Raw genomic sequence first — 19,402 nt, 5'->3', positions numbered from 1 at the left:
GAAAAGTCGCAAAAGAAAAATAATAATGGCGGAGGAATGAATCGGTTCTAAACATATGAAACTGAACACCCTTCCAAATCTTTAAAAAGTGATTTTTTTTTTTTTTTTTTTTTTTTTTTTTAATCATAATTTTGTAGCTTAGTAACCAAATGGTGATAATCTGCAGAAATAGTTAAAAAAGAAAATAATAGTGTTATAGAATGGAGAGAGAGAGACGTAAATTATATTGTAGACATGTTGACCAGAAGTCAGGGTCGGCTGATCGGATTGCGTGTGAGTCACGTGATCAGGTTAGCTGAATCGTTGAGATTTGGTTTGGACATAGAAGGCGACGAACGGCTTCACAAACATCTCCTCCCCTTCACTGGGGGCGGGGGGACGTTGACGTGTGTAGAAACAAGACCAAAAGAAACCACGCAAGCCAGATTCACTTTCCATCCTTCAGCAAGACATCTGGAAAGTGAAATAAACTATAAAACCAATTCCTTGTCTTGGAGTGAAATGAATCTTCGTCCAACAGGTGCCAGTCTCCCTTCTAAGACACGAGATGATTCCAAGTAGACTAACATCCATGATGCAGAAAGTATGTCCGAAAATACATGACATGTGCCACACACACAACGGCATATGAACATATCATTTAATAGAAAGACAACTAGATGATCACACGATGTTAACTCTGACTAGATGACCACACACGATCCCCTTTATTAGATAACTACACAACTAGTATTTTAAGAGAAATTCAGATTTCACGATATCATTTTTTATTAAATTGTTTGGGGACAGTATACAATATTTACAAAACACAGGTTTCTAAATAACGTTATTTCAGCATAGTTTTTTTTTTGGGGGGGGGGGCGGGGTTGCTAACAACGAATATGACATTTAACATTTAGATGATATTCCTTGTTTTTTGGGAAAAGTGATCGGGGGGGGGGGGGTTGATCAGTTTCATATAAAAATTTAACATTAAAGTACGATTTACCAAAAGATATTTTGTTTAATGTTTAGTCCACAGAAATAGTTGAAAAAAGACGAAAATGAAAATTTTTTAAGGTGAGATGTCAGTTGTTGAGGTTCACCCAATTGAAAGCTTCTTTAATTCATGCGACAATTTTGGATGCTAAAATCAACACAAAATAAACATTAATAAAAATGAAGCTGACGAATTGCAGAGTGAAATGTTTAAACAACTAACCGCGCTGATTTGTCGATACCTTATTTTGTTTGAAATGACTATAATTTGAGATGGCAAAGCATATTCAGAATTGTGAGCAGAAACTCAGAAACGTCGATAAAAGGGTTCGTTACTAACTTCAGTTATGTGAGTTTGCGTCTTTTTTTTTTTTTTTTTTTTTTTTTTTTTTTTTTTTTTTTCCCCATCCTTTACAAAATTTTGCTTTCGATTTCACTGATGGCAACTGATATCCCTCACCTCCCCAAGTTTTTTATGACCTGGAAAAATCTGCATAAATTAAAATATTAGGTTGGTGCCAAAATGTTTTTTGATGTTCAACTTCAAAAGAGCATTACTACTATCAGAATAAACTTTATTAATTGAAATAAGAACCATTAGAATCTACACATTTTTACCAATGAGAAACAAGTTTATTATCCCATTAGGATAGAAATCCGGAGTTCTGGAAGCGATGAAACCATTCAGCATCATTTCGGCTTTTGAACCATTTTTAAAACAGGAAGTTGTCGAGATGCTTGAAAAAGTGATAATTGATAGGCGAGAGGTCCGGTGAATATGGTGGTTGAGGCAGGTTCATATCCCAATTCATTCAGCTTCTGCGGGGTCTGTTGAGCAACACGTAGGTGAGCATTGTCATGGAGAATTGGTCCCTTCATATTGACCAATCTTTAGGCACGTATGTTGGATCTTCTGATGCATTTCATCAATTTGTCAGCAGTACTTCGCCGCCGTAATAAATTTTCCCAGATTCAAGAAGTTGTGATGGATGAGATCGGCCGGAGACCACCAAACAGTCACCATAACCTTTTTTGGGTGCAATTTTGGCTTCGGGAAGTGTTGTGGAGCTTCTCCGGCATCCAACCACTGTGCCAAACGTCGCTGATTGTCGTAGAGGATCCACTTCTCATCACATATTACAAGCCGCTCGAGAAATGGGTTGTTTTTGTTGTGGAGAAGGTGCATGGAAGACACCTCAAAAGGACAATTTTTTTTTTATCCTCATTCAATTCTTGCGGCACCTATTTATCCAACTATTCCCTATTTGCTTTAAATGGCGAACAACTGTTGAGTGGTCAACCTCGAGTTCAACAGCAACTTCTCGTGTGGGTTTTGTGAGGATCGGCTTCAATTAAGGCTTTCGAATGTTTATCAACCGCAGTCGGCCGGCCGCGACCATGATCATCTTCGAGGCTCTTGTCACCATTGCAAAATTTCTTGAACCACCGTTGTGCCACATGTTTGTTAGTGGTTCCTGGGCCAAACACATCATTGATATCACGAGCTATCTTGGCAGCTGTTTGGCCTAGTTTGAACTGGAACAAGAAAATCGTGCCGATTTGAATTTTGTCCATGCTGTCAAAAAGTCTGCAAAAGAAAACGAATGAAGAGATTGAGAAACTTGCTTCAAAATGATATATAACATGGCTATATATATATATATATATATAATCCCAATGAATTAATTCAGAAATATATATATATATATATGACAAAACGTCTGCGCGCGTTTTTCTATGTCCAGCAAAGGCTTTTTTTTTTCCAGATTTCTCGGGATGGGGTGGGGGGGTTTACAATGTTTTAGAACTTTTTATATACTCCTTAGATCCTAATATCTACGATTTGCGAAGGGATATCGTGTCTACATTTATTTTGATCAACTTTTATAAAATTCACACTATTCCTTCCTCTCGCGTGTTTGTTCGTTTTTTTTTTTTTCATATAAAAGCGAAACTAAATTGAAAGTGAAGGCAACTTCCTGGCTTTTCATGCCGGGACGTCCAGAAAGCAATTAGCTTTGATCAATGTTGACGAAACCCCACATATCGGACAATTGCTATTCATTTGGACACTCCCTTTTTGTGGGGACCTGGTTTTCCTGGGGGAACAAATAAATGAAATGGCGGAAAGCTGAACTGGCCTCCAGCCGACGCTTGTTTCTGTAAGTCAACTTTTTGATTGACATTGCTAAATTTCAACGCTTTTCACTTCCTATGGCCTCGTAACGTAGCGGTAGGATGTCGCATTTGCTTTCACTTTCTTTTCCACCTTCGGGTTCGTCACGAGTTCGAGCCTCTCTTCCTACTAACATTTTTTTTTTTTTTTTTTTTTTTTTTTTTTTTCACACCTACAAACACCCAGGCAACGCCGGGTACCCTCGCTAGTCATATAGAAAAGTAACATTGTAGCCTCGTAGGAGGTGCCTTTTTCACTTCCCTGCTACCTCTTTCTCACAGAAGAGATGTTGCGAGTTTGTCTCTGCTTTATCGTTATTTTCATGGCAAGTGCTCTACTGAGGTCCAATCTATGCCTCTCCCCCTCGCCAAACTTTTCACAAGAAACACCCGTTTAGCTGAAAACACTATCAATAATTTCCCCCGCTCTTTATCTGTGCCTAAACCTAAATGTAGATTCCATGAACAAAGTTTCTTAAAACTGCATGCCTGTGGGACTGTCTTCAGTTTTCCTGCTTTCCAGTTGACTACAATATGGTTGTCTTCAAGTCTAACGTAAACAAGTTTTTGGTGAGCCGTTCCATATAAGTTAACAAATTTACCAAATTTCCATTTACTAACGATTACTTTATTGTCCAATTGTCTACTGTACACTCTTTAACCCTTATCCTCAAGTGGCCTCTTGGCCTTGATAAGTGATGATGCCTTTGTAAAAAAAAGTAAACGATAGTTTTTGCACCAACTTAATATTATACTTAAGCATATTTTAAAACGCTGAGTGGCTTGTTAGGATTAATAAAAATTTACCTTATTTTTTTTCTTTTTTCAAGATTTCTTAATACATATACTAAGTACTTCACTTGGTGCAAAATAATCTATTTTTTTCTTCTTTAGAAATCAACCTAATTCAAAAACAAAAAAAATACAGAAACATCCATGTGATTTGTGTAGCTTTCATGGAAAGATGTCATATTCCAAAAATTACGTAAATTGATAAAGTAGTTTTATTTTTGAATAAGAACATCCAATTTTATGAGTAAGCAAGAATGGACTCTCTCATCAGCATCTTTAAAAAAAAGAAAACAAGGGCAGATAAGTTCACGATAATTCAAACTTGCAAGATCAGCCTTGTAATGCTAATGATTTCACATTAGTCGCTTTAAATCTTTTAAAAATGATTTTCTTTATAAAATTAAAACTACTTGATGAATTCTTGTGATTAATTGAATATGACATTTGTTCTGTGAGTAGTGCGTACATCATAACGTTTTTTTTCTGTAAATTTTTCTTTTTTAAATTAAGTTGAATTCTAAACAAGGACTTTTTATAAACATTTTCATTTATTTTTATGTTTATTTTTCATTTATTTTTTTATTTATTTTTAATTTTTTTTTTGTTTGTTTTTTTCTTCCTTCGTTTGTTTTTTCTTTTTCTAGAGAGAATGCAATGTTATGTGTTACCTCCCTTTGTGTGAAATAATTACATTTTTTTTCTTCCCCCCAGAAGACGCTAAAGAGAATGAGATGCTTAGTGTCGGCTACCACATCCAACCGTCAACTGAGGCCAACATCATCCCCTTGGATAGCCTAAAGTGCCAAGATAAGACAATGAAAGATCAATTCGGAACAAGAGCCACCTTAATTGGACACACAACTCCATTAAAATCAACATTCCCAGCTGGTATCCCAACCAGCATGCACTGCACACCTGTCACCACGTTAGGGGCATTCGCCACACCAATGCTATCCCCAATTTATCTACCAGCTACGTTTTCAGGATTTCCGCAACAGCTGCTTACAAACAGTCAACTCTTTGTGACCCAACCCACAATGGTTATACATCCAAATTTTCAGTGCGTTCCAGCCAATTTGACGAACCCGTTTTCGGCGATTAGTACCATTGAGCATGTCCCAACCACTCATATAGAACAATTAAATGGGCCTACGGTTCAGGGAGACTCTAACGAAGATGTCGTCATTGGGGGGGAACAGAGTTATGGAAATACTCAATCTGAAGAAGGCAATGAGATGGTTGATAGTAGGATGAAAATGGTCCCTGTCGAAGTGGACTCTGATGCGTCTTGTGAGATCTGTCCAGATCTTGCAGATAACAAATCTGTCGACTCTGTAACCATGACGGAAAAGGATGACCAGTTTGCTTCATCCGAATCGCCAATTTCAGAAAATGTGGAAGAGGAGGAGGAAGAGGAGGATTATGCTGAAGAAACGTGTAGCCAGAATCCGAGTGAAGTTCCAGTGTCTCCGAGTGGCTCAGAAGAAATTCCTTCTCATATGGATCTTGGAGATGATACGGAAGGTAAGATTTTTTTTTAAGTATTTTTGATTTTTCTATTTTGTGTTCATTTTCTTTGAGAAAACTAAAACAATTTTATATATGGTTCTTGTCTAGAATAAGTAGAAAACAAAAAATAAAAATCTGTATCTGTGGCAAAACAAAAATAGCATACTCTAAAAATTACGTAAATTGATCTAGTAGTTTTATTTATAAATGAAAAAACAAAATTTATGAGTATCTGAAGAGATTCCCCCGCCATTTAAAAAAAAAAAAAAAAAAAATTCTTAAAAAGAGGGAGATAATTGAATAATACTTACTAAATTTCCATTGATCGTTTAGAAATGATTTTCTTTATAAAACTAAAACGGTTACAATTTACGTGATTTTTGGAATATAATATTTTTATTTCTTCATAGATACATACATCATACAGATTTATTATTTTTGTTTGTTAATATAGGAGGAATTCTCGACAAGAACCATTTATTTTATTTACCTCTTTCTCAAAATGTTAAGACATAAGATAAAGTGTGGATTTGCTGAAAGTTTATTTGTGGAATGAACTGGATTCGAACTTGGCATAACCAGGTTTTCAGTCCGTGTTAACCATCATTCATAGCAAGTGCTTTACTGAACTCCAATCTATGATCCTCACTTGCCAAAATCTCCCCCCCCCCCCAAAAAAAAAACTCAACTAGCTACAACCATTATATATGATTTTTTCCCCATTCTTTATCTGTGCCTAAATCTAAAATGCAGATTCTATGAACAAAGCTTCTTTCCTGGAACTACCCGCCTATGGAACACTGTTCTGCTGACCTGCTTCTAATTTGAATACAACATGGTAGCCTTCAAATAGAATGTAAACAAGTGCTTGTTGAGCTATCTCCATAAATAATCAAATTCTAATCAATTTACACCATTAATGATTAATAAACTACCACCTTACATTCATTAACCCTTATCCTTGAGTGGCCTTCAGGGTTTGATAAGTGCTGACTCCCAAGTAAAAAGGCAAAAAAAAAAACACTTAACCACTATCACCCATAAAAATAATTATATTTATGTATTCATCAATTACTATGTGTTAATTTACTTTTTGGTGAAATTAATTTTTAATGGTCCCCCAAAATAAAATGGTCCTAAGCAATCTGTTATATATATAATGTACCTCATCAAAATTCACTGTAAAAAAAATATTAATGTTAACTAATTAAGACACTTGCTGTTCCTTACCTCTATTAACCTTCAGTCCAAGTGGCAATATTAATAATGAATAATAATAAAACTATATCATGTGTTAATTTACTTTTCGGTGGAATTAATTTTTAACGGTCCCCCAAAATAAAACGGTCCTAAGCAATCTGTTATATATTTAATGTCCCTCATCAAACTTCACTGTAAAAAAAAAAAAAAACATTAATGTTAATTAAGACACTTGTTGTTCCTTACTATAAAAAGATTGTAAATATGATGAGTCCATCAAAAGTCAACTTTGTGGGGTTGATGGAACTTTGGTTCTATATTTCTTTTAGGTATGCATCAATTAATCGGCAGGTAATCTATAATCTGCCTATATCGGCCACTTTGACGATTAATTGCCAAATCAACCGCTTAGTTACTTTTCACCTTCATATTAAATTTAAACCATTTCATCAATGCCAAGTCACTCATTAGATAGCACAGTAACTGCCAAATTACCTTAATATTTGTAAAGTGTCTGGATGCTATTATAACCTTTCACCTTTCTTGTTGCTTTACACCATAATCATGTTGACACACTGGTTCCTGCTGGATCACCAAAGTTAAGCAATGTTGAGCCTGGTCAATACTAAATGGGTGAAACTAAATTTGGGACTTCCAGGTGCTGTGTATGCTCTCCGCTTATCTTGGCATTGTTTCTAGTCGTTTTGGATTTCTTCTTACCATTGGACTCAAACAGGAAAAGTGTGGTAATTGTCTGTATTTTTGAGATGAGGTGTTTTCATTGATTGAGATTGTCTGACTGACTTCCTCATCTTGGTTGTTAGTCACAACGTTTCGGCCGTTTTTCCCTCCGGCCTTCATCAGGTGTTTTGTATCGAACTGGGGAACCATTTGTTAGGAGTCTCGAACCCAACCCTTTATTATTACGAGACTCCTAACAAACGGGCCCTGTCGGTGGGGCATTAGAATACGCCGACTGCCCCCCTGCAGAGGGTAAAAGTCTCTCAATGGGGGTCCTGGATATGACCTTAAACTATATCCAGTGGTAAGGCCTCAGCTTGTGGGCTTTGGGGAGTGTGGAGCCACCCTTTAATTACCATTGCTTCCAGGTCCACTCTGACCCGGAGTGGTAGTACCTGTTAGGGTCCCAACTATGGGTTAAATAGAAACCGACGTGAAAACAACAAATATATTCTATTAAAAAAATCTTTGGATTCGGCATTAAATAACCCGAAAAGGGTTGATATGCCATAAAATAACCAACCAACCAACCTAACAACCTAACAAACGGTTCCCCAGTTCGATACAAAACACCTGATGAAGGCCGGAGGGCAAAACGGCCGAAACGTTGTGACTCTAACAACCAAGATGAGGAAGTCAGTCCGACAATCTCAATCAAGGAAAAGTGTGGTTGGTCATTGCACAACCCTTGCCTCACGATTACATGTGCAGCTGCCCTATACAGGGGTATCCTTTGTCTTTCAATACTGAATGGAAGCATCATCATCATTACAAACTCCAACTTACAATTTTCAATTAAGTGAATAACTATAAGCTGAAGTTCTGCTTCCACTGGAGCATGCTGCGATGGTTACCTCAGCTCTGCACCCGCTGCTGCTCTACCTCTTTTTCTATTCTTGTTGCCTGCCTCCTGTGCTCTCAAAGTTTGATCAGTATTTAAACTTTAATACTTTTAAGTTGTAATGTGGAAACATTAGTATTCCTTATAGATTCATACACATTACCATCTGTACTAAAAAAAGCCTCTCGCTCTGCACAAATGAAGGTGGTACATTTAAATATTTTGAAGCCAGTTTACTTGGTAATGGAAAGTTCTGTGTCTTTTTCCACCACTGAAATGGATCATCACTTCTTGCGAGTAATTTTAACGATACTCTGATCAAGTTCTTTTTGTATACTTATGAATAAGAAATTTACTCTTAAGTTTAGTGTGCTTCTTATATTTCTATTGTATATGCAGTTGTAGTCTCCAGGTTGAACTCAACTTCTTACCTACTCTTAAGTTTTGATTTGTTACTGTAGGTTTATTTGAAGCCAATTCGTCAGACTTGAAAGAAATAGTTTTACTTTCACTTTGGTCTTCTTGACCCTTGGCAGAGCTTGGAGAAATATATCCTGATTCTGCTTCATTATCATTAGTAGAAATAAGGAGATGTCGAATCCAGTTTTTTGTAACTGTATATTCCATGTCATTGTTTTCTTCTGATGTTAAATTTTAATCTTGAATCTAAGAAAAGTAAATGCATGCAGTTTTATCATTTAGATAGAAAATCTTGTTTCCATTGATTCACTGAATTGTTCAACACTGGTAAGGATTCCACTAATATCAGAATTAGATTGGACAGTTTTTGACAGAAATAAGCTCACAGATAAAATTGTAGGTATTATCATTGATATGGTTGGACTTCTGTTACTTGCTTCTTTGGTAATTTCTTTAAATGGACTCAGTAACTTGACATTGATAATCTGTTAACATAGGAATCTTATTAACAGCATACACTTTTTTTGATTTGAAACTTTTGAAATGAAAGATTTTTAACTTAAATCTATTTTAACTACGTAGCAGCCATTTTTGCTTGAGCAAGATTTTTTTTTTTTTTTTTCATCTTTTTTTTCTATTTTTTTTTTTTTTTTTTTTCTAGATGGTATGTCTGAGTTGTATGATGAGCCGGAGTTTGTTTGGGAAGAATACCTCAGGGAAACGGGAGCCGTAGAAGTCCCTCCAACAGCCTTTCGACATGTAAGGACACTTTTTTTTTTTTTTTTTTTCCTTTTAATCTTTATGCTTCAATTTCAGGTAATTTTATGTCAATTTTTGATGACTGAAAATTATCAAACTTTTCTATTATTGTTAAAAGATAAAGAACTTTAACAAAGTATGCAATATGTAGAAATATTTTGAAATTTTTTTAGATTTTTTTTTTTTTAAATATTTGGGCATTATAAAGTGATCCTTGCTGCAAATAAAGTTAAAGACCACCAGAGTTTTGAGAACTTTTAATGGAAATCGCTTTGGACAAAGCATAGAGCAACTTGATGTAAAAAGCTAAAAAAATCCCCACCGAAACTTCATGGTCAAAAACTTCTTCACCACGGAATAAGGAGAGTAGAAAGTTGATCTTGGGTTTACATTTGGCAGCCATGTAACTCTTGCTGCCATTACTTTGTCCTTTAGTTCTCACATTCCGCAACGAGGGAAGAATTGCTGTCTTCTGGGGCACTTTGCTAATTTTTGACGTTGAAGTATTTATTTATTTTTTTTCTAGCTATTATATCAAGTGGCTTCATGCTTTGTCTGGAGCGATATCCATAAAAATTTTTTTCCCATGGTACCAAAGTCAACAGTCTGAACCATTTATGAAATAGCCTTTTCCCTGTTGCTTGCTGTATATGGTTGGTCTTGTACTATTTTAGAGATCCACCATCTCAGCTTTTCACTATGGAAGAGAAATAAATGCCTTCCGGGTCAAAAACTAGCCAAATATAAATATTAGATAAATAAATTCCCACCCAGAAATTGGCAATTCCTCCTCCTTTGTCAGAAACATTGATTATGGAATGTGGTGACTAAAGAACAAAATAAGGAAAGTGAGAGTTATGTGGTAACACAAAGTCTACTTTCTAATCTCTGGTGCTTTGCATTCGTCCGTAGCTCTTCATAGACATGCCATTATGGTATGGCATAAGGGTCTACTACTCAGTCTCCAGCTACGGTAAAGCATGAAATGTCTTCTCAGTTGTTAAATCATTTCATAATAGGTTCATAAGAGTAGTGATATGTGGGCGTGAATCAGAAGCTTACAGTATTAATGCTGGAGTTCTTCAGGGGTCCATCCTGAGCCCAACTCTCTTCCTGATCTACATCAATAATGATTAAATCACATCCTAAGATCTGTAGACATTTCTGCTGATGACACTACCATCTATGGCAACACTTCAAAGGCCGTAAATGTTCTCTCTGATTCTAAGAGGTGGCTGGTTAATTTTAATGCATGTAAGACCAAGCTTCTATCTTTACATGCTCTAATTCCCGTCTGGCATCAATTGAAATGAATGGCTCTCGTCTTGGGGAAGCTTCATGTTTTAACAAGCTTTTGGGTCTGACCTTTACTCCTGATCTGAAATAGAACACATACATCAAATCTGTTGCCAACGTCGCTGGAAAAATGGTTGGAGCATTCTTCCATTCCAGTAGATATCTCACTACTGATGCAATTCTCTACCTATATAAGATCCAAGTACGTCCAAGGATGGAGTACTGTTGCCACATCTTGGCAGGAGCTGCTAGAAGCAGCTTATCCTGCCTTGACAGAGTTCAAAATAGACTTTGTAGCCGAGTGGGATGCCCTTTTCTCTTCCCTTCAACCCCTTTTCCACAGAAGAGACATTGTGAAACTGTCTCTGCTTTATTTTCATGGCAAGTGCTTGTCTGAATTCCAATCTATGGTCCTTACTTTTGCCAAACTTTCACAAAAAATACTTGTCTAACTATAACCACTGTCAATAATTTCCCCCACTCTTTATTCGTGCCTAAGCCGAAATGTAGATTCCATGCATAAAGCTTCTTTCTTAGAACTGCATGCCTGTGGAACTCTTCTGTATCCCTGCTTTCCAGCTGACTACAATATGATCGTCTTCAAGTCCACAAGTTCATGATGAATCGTCCTCTTGAGTAATCCAATTTACCAAATTTCCACTATTTACGAGTACTAGGATGTTGTCCAATTGACTACTGTACACTCATTAACCCTTATCCTCAAATGGCTTCCAGGCCTTGATTGTAAAAAAAAAAGAAACAAGCAAAAAAAAAAAACTGAAACCCACCAATGATATACAATATCACGAACCAACTCTTTTAAACGCAATGCTTCTAGACTGAGGCAATTAAATTTTGGATCCAATCCAAAGTGCCCCTTTTTGGAGAGTGGGATTTTCCCTACATTTCCTACATGGTAATTTCTCCAATTTGCATCTTGTGGCTTTCAAGTTACTCAAAAAGTGCTGAGCTACAGCAAAAATTTCTGAATTTTTGAATCTGGTGCAAATAATCAGAATGCAGGTCCCTCTCTTTCAATATTTCTGTGCTTTCCAATTACCTATGGGTTGTCGGCTGTCAAACCCACTAATGCTACACAGAAATGCCTATCTGTTGCACTTCACTGTTATAATTTATGATTATGAAAGGAAAGAATATAAAAAAAAAAAATTTCCAGGAAAAAAAACAACAAAAAAAAAAACAAACTAACAAAGAGGTAAAAATATATATTCAAGTGTTACAAAAGGCAAACTAAGTTACTGTTTAGATGTTTGGTTTAACTTATTTTAAAGTGTTTTTTTTTTTTTTTTTTTTTTTTTTTTTTACTTACAAATGAAGGTAGTGTAAAGTCTGAGTTAGAATGAAAAACAAAATGGTGTTCGCATTAGAGCCATAGTCAAGCCTTCATAATTGCTCAAAAATTGAAAATTAAACAAAATACTTATAGAAACCTATCTAATAAATATTAGTATTTCATTCAATATTCGATTTTTGAATGATTATTATAGTGCTATAAATAATTCCAATGATTTTGAGAGATCAGTAAGTTCCAGCAACCTAAATAACAAAAAAAGAGATCCTTGTTTGCTAGATACATAACCACGTTGGCATACAGGTCAATGAACTAGCTGATACAGCAGCAAAATCAGCTCCCAGCAATCCTGTTGACCCAAATTTTAAAATCCCGCACACAGATATCAACATCTGCACTCGAAATTAATGGCAAAATTACTGGAACAATTTTCTCCAATGATAAACTTTATAAAATCACAGTAAAAATAAAAGCAAAATACAAAATGACTCGGAAAATCAACAAAAAGAAATATTGTTAAGAATTAGAATAAGGTATATGAAAATCACAAAATCTTGCATCTTTGAGAAAAAGTAAGCCTAGATTTTGTGTACAATGTCGAGAACCTTTCATAATGAACCGCTTTTTAACAAATTGTTTGGACCTAAAACCAATCGGTCACAAATCTTTGTAAGATTACAGTTTCTTTTCATGTCCTATATAATAACTGCATGTATAGGTATACATGTGGTGTGTGTGTGTGTATGTATGTATGTATGTATATATATATATATATATATATATATATATATATATATATATATATATATATATACAGGGTGTCCGTAAAGTTACTATACAGTCTTACAATCACGAATTACATCCTGTGCGTTTTCTGTTTTCCAATATCGCTTCAAAATAAATTTGCGTTCTTCCAAAGTTAGCTTGCGTGGCATGCTTGATTAAATAAACCTGTAAAAAAAATAAATATTAACTATTAGTACAAATATAATACAATAAAACTGTATAGTAACTTTACGGACACCCTGTGTGTGTGTGTATATATATATATATATATATATATATATATATATATATATATATATATATATATATACTAGCATTTCAGCCCAGCGTTGCCCGTGTGTTTGGAGGTGTATGCTGAGCAAAAAAAAAAAAAAGAAGAGTAAATTTTTTTTTAATTTGACCCCTATTATGACCCCTTAAAATTTATAGTTTCGGGCTCAAATCACTTTATTAAATTAGATCCAGGTTCAAGGAACCTATATCTAAAATTTCAAGTGTCTAGACCCAAAATTGTCGGAGGAGTTTGGTAGAGTTCTTAAAGGTCAAATCGTTGAACTTTGACCCCTTAACAGCCAAATTTCTGGCTGACACCCGTCACATCGATTTTCCCAAATCTCAGTACCCGGTATTTCAAATTTCGAGTCTATATACTAAAAATTGGCAGAGTTATTGCGTAGGGAAATGTACACAGACAGACAGACACACGTTCACTTTTATAGATATATAGATATATACACGCACACACACACACACGTGTGTTGAGCTGATTAATCGGAATCGGAAAAAATTGTGCCTATTTTCTGATGCCAAAAACGATTCCTTTAATTCTATTTTTTTATTTTGAACAAAATCTTCCACTGCTGTAGTAATACTATGATAATAAATATTTATTCATTTTAAACTACCAGTAAAACTAAGATCTCTCCCTCACACGTGTATTTTTAAGTTTCAGAAAATATTTGCACATTTAACATGTTTTTTATGATAATCATGAAAAAATATCTTTATAGTTAAAGATTTAGAGATTCCTGAAGAATCGGAAATTTAATTTGAAATCTTTAATTGTATGGGAATTGCATAATATTGGAATTGTTCCACCATTAATATATATTGTTGGTACAATTAATCAGGAATCGGAAATTTTACAGGTATTGGAATCGGAAAATTTTGTGCCTATTTTCCAATGCCAAAAATAATTTTATTTATTTATTTTATTTTTTTTTTTTTAAGTAAAATCTTCCACTTCTGGTAGTAATAATAAACTAATCTATATATCTATAAAAGTGAAAATGTCTGTGTTTCCTTACCAAATAACTCTGTCAAGTTTCGGTCTAGAGACTCTAGATTTGACATAAGAAGTATTGAGATTTGGGAAAATCTTTTAATTGGTTTTCGGACAGAAATTTGGCTGTCAAGGGATCAAAGTTGAAAGAGTTGACCTTTTTGAAAACTCTACCAAACTCTTCTGCCAATTTTGGGTCTAAACACTTGAAATTTTAAATGTAGATTACTTGGACATGGATCAAACTTTTTAATTTGATTTGAGTCCTAAAAAATAAATGTTAAAGGGTAAAAATTGAGGGCAAAGTTAAAAAAAAATTTTTTTACCTTTGCGGTCTCTACCAAATTACTCAGCCAATTTCTGGTCTAAACATTTGAAATTTTACATAAAGGGTATTCAGAGATAGGCCAGGCTTTTTAATCGGTTTGGGTCGAAAATTTGAGCTGCCAAGGGATCAAAGTTCAAAAGATTTGACTTTTGCAGTGTCTAACAAACTACTCAGCCAATTTTGGGTCTAAACATTTAAAATTTGTACATAACAGGTATTCAGACATGCGGCAAGCATTTTAATCAGTTTTGGGGCAAAAATTTGGCTGCCAAAAGGTCAAAGTTGAGATAGTTGACCTTTGCAGATTCTATAAAATTCCTCTTCCATAATTTGGGGTCTAAAGACTTGAAATTTTAGATTTAGGTAACTTGGACATGGGTAAAACTTTCTATTTTGATTTGAGACCAAAATAATAACTGTTAAGGAGTCCAAATTGGAGTCAAAGTTAAAAAAACAAAAAAAAAACTGACCTCTGCGGTCTCTACGAAATTAAATCTTACCTAAAGTGTATTCACACGTAAGGCAAGTTATGAACAGTACATAGGGCCCAAGCAAAGCCGGGCTGAACTGCTAGTAATTATTGATTTATAAACTACCAATAAAACTAAAATTGATAGATCATCCCCTGCATATTTAACATGTGTTTTTTTTTACAGTAATTGTGAAACAGAAAAACAACTTTATAGTTAAGTATTAATTCATAAAGAATCAGAATCGGGGAAAAATATTGTAATCATACCATCACTAATGTATACATATATACTTAATACTTACATGGCTACTTAAATATGCAATGTTGAATCTTCTGTGGAATTTCATTTTCGACATTATCCATATATCTTTCAAAGCAAAAATATTTTTTAGAATGTAATGTTTATTGTTTATATTGGATTATTGGTTTTGTGTAATGCTCAGGAAACGCCAGATGGCCCTTCTGGTGCTATCATTTTGTCTGAAGATAAAATGCAGCAAGCATTTATATTATTTTCTTTCTTTCCCTTCGAAAAACTCAATCATGTTTGCAAATTCAAAAACAATAATTTTATTCTAGAAGACAACCGAACCAAACACCGTGAATAAATATTAAGATATGAAGAACTTTATGCATGGCAACTTTTTAACAAAATGATTGGATTCAGCATTAAATAACCTAAAAATGGTTGACATGCCATAAAAGAAAACCAAACCAAAAACCTTTTTTACAAAATTATTGAATTCGACATTAAAGAACCTGAAACTGGTTGATATGCCATGAAACAAACCAACCATGAATAAATATTTGAAAATATAAAACTTTTTCCAAAATTATTGGATTTGGCATTAAAATAAGCTGGGAAGCATTAATATGCCATGAAACGACCAAACTAAACATCAGATTACTTTGCTAGCTTTTTTTTTTTTATCTACTTAGTTTTAATTTTTATTGTAAAACATTTTTTTTTTTATTTTTTTTATTTTTTATTTTTTATCTACTTAGTTTTAATTTTTATTGTAAAACATTTTTTATTTTTTTTTATTTTTTTTTTTTATCTACTTAGTTTTAATTTTTATTGTAAAACTTTTTATTTTTTTTAATTTTTTTTTTTATCTACTTAGTTTTAATTTTTATTGTAAAACATTTTTTATTTTTATTTATTTTTTTTTTTTATCTACTTAGTTTTAATTTTTATTGTAAAACATTTTTTATTTTTATTTATTTTTTTTTTTTTATCTCCTTAGTTTTAATTTTTATTGTAAAACTTTTTTTTTTTTTTTTTTTTTACAGGTTGAGTGCAGTTTACAAAGTGGGTTCGTGAAGAACATGAAACTTGAAGTGGCTGTCAAAAATGCCTCTAACAATTACTGGGTAGCGTCTGTGATAATGACATGTGGTCCATTACTCCGATTACGTTATGATGGCTACGGGGATGATGGTTCTGCAGATTTTTGGTGTGATCTAACGTCGTCTGAGGTGCACAGAATCGGATGGTGTGCTGAGAATGGAAAAACCTTAATGCCTCCTGATGGTGAGATATTTATCCTGTCCGGTTTGATTGATTGAATTTCAAATCGGTGATTTCTTGTTAAAATATGTCCGACTCTTTCCCTTATCATTTCTTTTATGTTTTCATGGTTGCTTTTTGTCGGCAACATTTTAGCAAGTCATCGTCACCATTGGATTGACTACACTTAATTTCAACGCTTTTGACTTCAGTTGCGTGATGGAGACATTGGTTAAGGCGTTACATTTTTTTTTCTCCCTTTGCGTTACGAGTCAAGCCTGCCTGCCTGCTACAACTTTTTTTTTTTTTTTAACCCCTCTCTTCACCCAAACTGCCTAATGCTGTTTTGACCCCCCCCCCTCCCGCCGCTACTACCATAGCCCGCATAACAATTAAACGACAGTCATTTGGAAGAAAAAAGATGTAAACGTGACCTACAAGTTACACACACGCTATCGTATGAGGGTATCATTACAAAAAAATTTTAAAGGTTCTATTTATAGATAGGTGATAAGAACTGAGCAATCAAATGAAAGAACACTTTACTCTCAACCAATCAGAAACCGGAATCACTCCATGAAACATACTGAATCTTTTAAAATTCCCATACACAATTTTTTATGTCCACATGAGGAGTTTTGCTCTTCGTATGCAAACTTTTACGGATTGGGTATCCAACAGAAAACTCTTTTCACTTCTAAAACTAAAATAGCTTACAACTACAAAATAAGTACACTCGGTGAAGACGTATAAATAATGTGCGAGTTTAAATGCTCTACTCAGAATTTTAATCAATTGACGGTTACAAATTTTAAAAATTAAAACGATATTTTTAGAAATTTGAATTCTGAAAAATAAGCCGTTTGAAAGCCATACAATACAATTGAGTTATATTTTTGAGATGAGGATTGATAGTTTTTATTATTTGGTTGTTTGGTTGGTTTTTGTTTTACGGCATATTAACACTTTTCAGGTTATTTAATGCCGAATCTAGTGATCTTGAAGAAAAGTTTTTTAATAGAATATATATATATATTTAATTTTTTTTTTTTTTTTTTTTTTTTTTTTTTTTCCAAGTCAGTTTCTATTTAACCCATAGTTGGGACCCTAACAGGTACTACCATTCTGGATCAGTGGACCTGGGAGCAATGACAATTAAAGGGTCGCTCCACACTCCCTAAAACCCGCAAGCTGGGGCCTCACCATCGGATATATATATATCCAGGACCTTATTATTTGGGTTATTCAAACTACTGTTCTCATCTTCAATGTTATTCGCACGTTTCGGCCCATGTAACCTCCATCCTTCTTCGGGACTCGTGGCACAACAGAAAAAGTCCTTGATTGAATTCATGTGCAAGTTGCACTCTTTTGGAGGTTGAAGGTTCAATCTTCAGTGCAGGCAACACTTAAAATACAATCATGGTTGACAGAACAAAAATGCCTGATCATGGTTGACAGAATGAGAACATGCTATCCAATGTGGATTAAAGTAAGTGTTCCATTCAACATTCTGTGCAGATTTCCAAGTGTGACAGAAAGATCCCCCAAGTTTGACAAGATACACCTGGAGAAGGTTGGAGGTGACATTGGCTGAAATGTGGAAATAACACTCAAGATGGGAACAGTTGTTGGTTATAGTCACCTAATGTACTTCCTAATTTCTGGCGTAGTGCTACTGGAAGCGGTGACAAGGTAAATCAGTTCCTCCACTTTTATTGTTCAGTTTTTCTATTGGGAAGAGATTTATTGAAATTTAGAATATGAATCTCACCTGTCTGTTAGTGTGTGAATGTATGTATGTATGTATGTATGTATGTATGTCTCACTAAAACTTTCAGCAGACACGACCAACACTGACATCGTTAGAAAGATCGGTGTCTCGGCCAACAAATAATCAAAAATTGGCTAGAAACATTGATTCTTTCATCGTCAACTTGGCTGTTTTATACAAGGAGTGGTCAGTTTTTACGTCAACATTTTTGGCAAAGTCATATGCGTTACAATGATTATTTTGAATGACAGCAACGTCGTCGTATCTTACAAGGGCGCTGCGACTAAACCGTTCGCTTTTTTTTTTTTTTTTCCCACTTTTTTTCTCTTAGCGTAACAGGCTTTAGCCTGGTTACTGCGGCTAATTTTTTTGTTTTTGTGCTCGCTAGGTTACTCACTAATTTTTTTTTGGGGGGGGGGATAACCCATCCCATGCCATAAAACCTTTCCACATCTTGTCTTGTCACTGCTTCTGGTAGCGCTATGCCGGAAATTAGGAACCAGTTGCCCAAATAATCTAAATAATGAGGTTATTCATTCTTTTTTTTCAATTTTTGAGGATATACTCCTTCATCTGAATTTCAGATAAAGATGCAGTAAAATATTTTATTTTTTTCCAATAACATGCAGCAGCATAAAGCGAATTAGAAATAGTGGTTTTGTTGTAGAAAGAAAAATTAATAAAACTCAGTTGTATTTAACGGCTTTAGAATGACTTATTTATAATTATTCAGATTTCCAATATAAACACTATTTATTTAGTATCTCTATTTAGCATTTTTTTTTTTTTTTCTATTTCAGAATTAAAAAATAAAATTGGCAATTGGCAAGCATTTTTAACAAAATCTCTCTTTGGAGCTATGACAGCTCCAAGTTATCTGCTGGACAAGGTGAGTAATCCTCTTCCTTCTTTGGAAATCTTTTTTAGCAGATGATAACGAGAAAAGTTAATGAATTATGTCTGTGTGTGTGTGCGTTAATATTTGTGTACGTATGCTTATGACTGAGTGCATGAGTTGAGATAGCAATCCCAAACCTGACAGGAGTGAGAGAGGACTGAGGCAAGCTCTATCATGGATTTTGGTCCAACTGTTTATTAAAGGAAAAAATCTGGCCTTATATGGAGTGGAGATGGATTCAAAAGGGCCATCTATAAATATAAAAGCGAAAATGTATGTATGTATGTACGCTTTTCCTCGATGTCCACAAAAGGCTTCTTTCACAGAAG

At 34.4% G+C, this 19,402-nt stretch overlaps 1 protein-coding gene across 8 annotated transcripts in view; it reads left to right on the top strand.

The window, feature by feature from the left end:
• The window catches only part of LOC145249695 (scm-like with four MBT domains protein 1), a 114,711-nt gene that overhangs the window by 46,918 nt on the left and 48,391 nt on the right, over nt 1-19,402 (top strand). For 4 of the 8 annotated variants that reach the window (XM_080111502.1, XM_080111500.1, XM_080111504.1 and 1 more), the window contains 4 exons: nt 4,657-5,469; nt 9,318-9,415; nt 16,185-16,425; nt 18,976-19,064. In XM_080111502.1, the coding sequence (XP_079967628.1) occupies nt 4,657-5,469; nt 9,318-9,415; nt 16,185-16,425; nt 18,976-19,064 (1,241 nt within the window). The remainder of the gene's footprint in view (nt 1-4,656; nt 5,470-9,317; nt 9,416-16,184; nt 16,426-18,975; nt 19,065-19,402) is intronic. The other 4 variants (XM_080111505.1, XM_080111507.1, XM_080111503.1 and 1 more) reach the window with 1 other exon arrangement.

This window comes from Euprymna scolopes, chromosome 28 (assembly GCF_053919585.1).
Source record: "Euprymna scolopes isolate OS-2025 chromosome 28, ASM5391958v1, whole genome shotgun sequence".
Taxonomy (NCBI): domain Eukaryota; kingdom Metazoa; phylum Mollusca; class Cephalopoda; order Sepiida; family Sepiolidae; genus Euprymna; species Euprymna scolopes.
The sequence above is the reverse complement of the archived record's forward strand: the minus strand, read 5'-3'. Positions and strand labels throughout refer to the sequence as shown.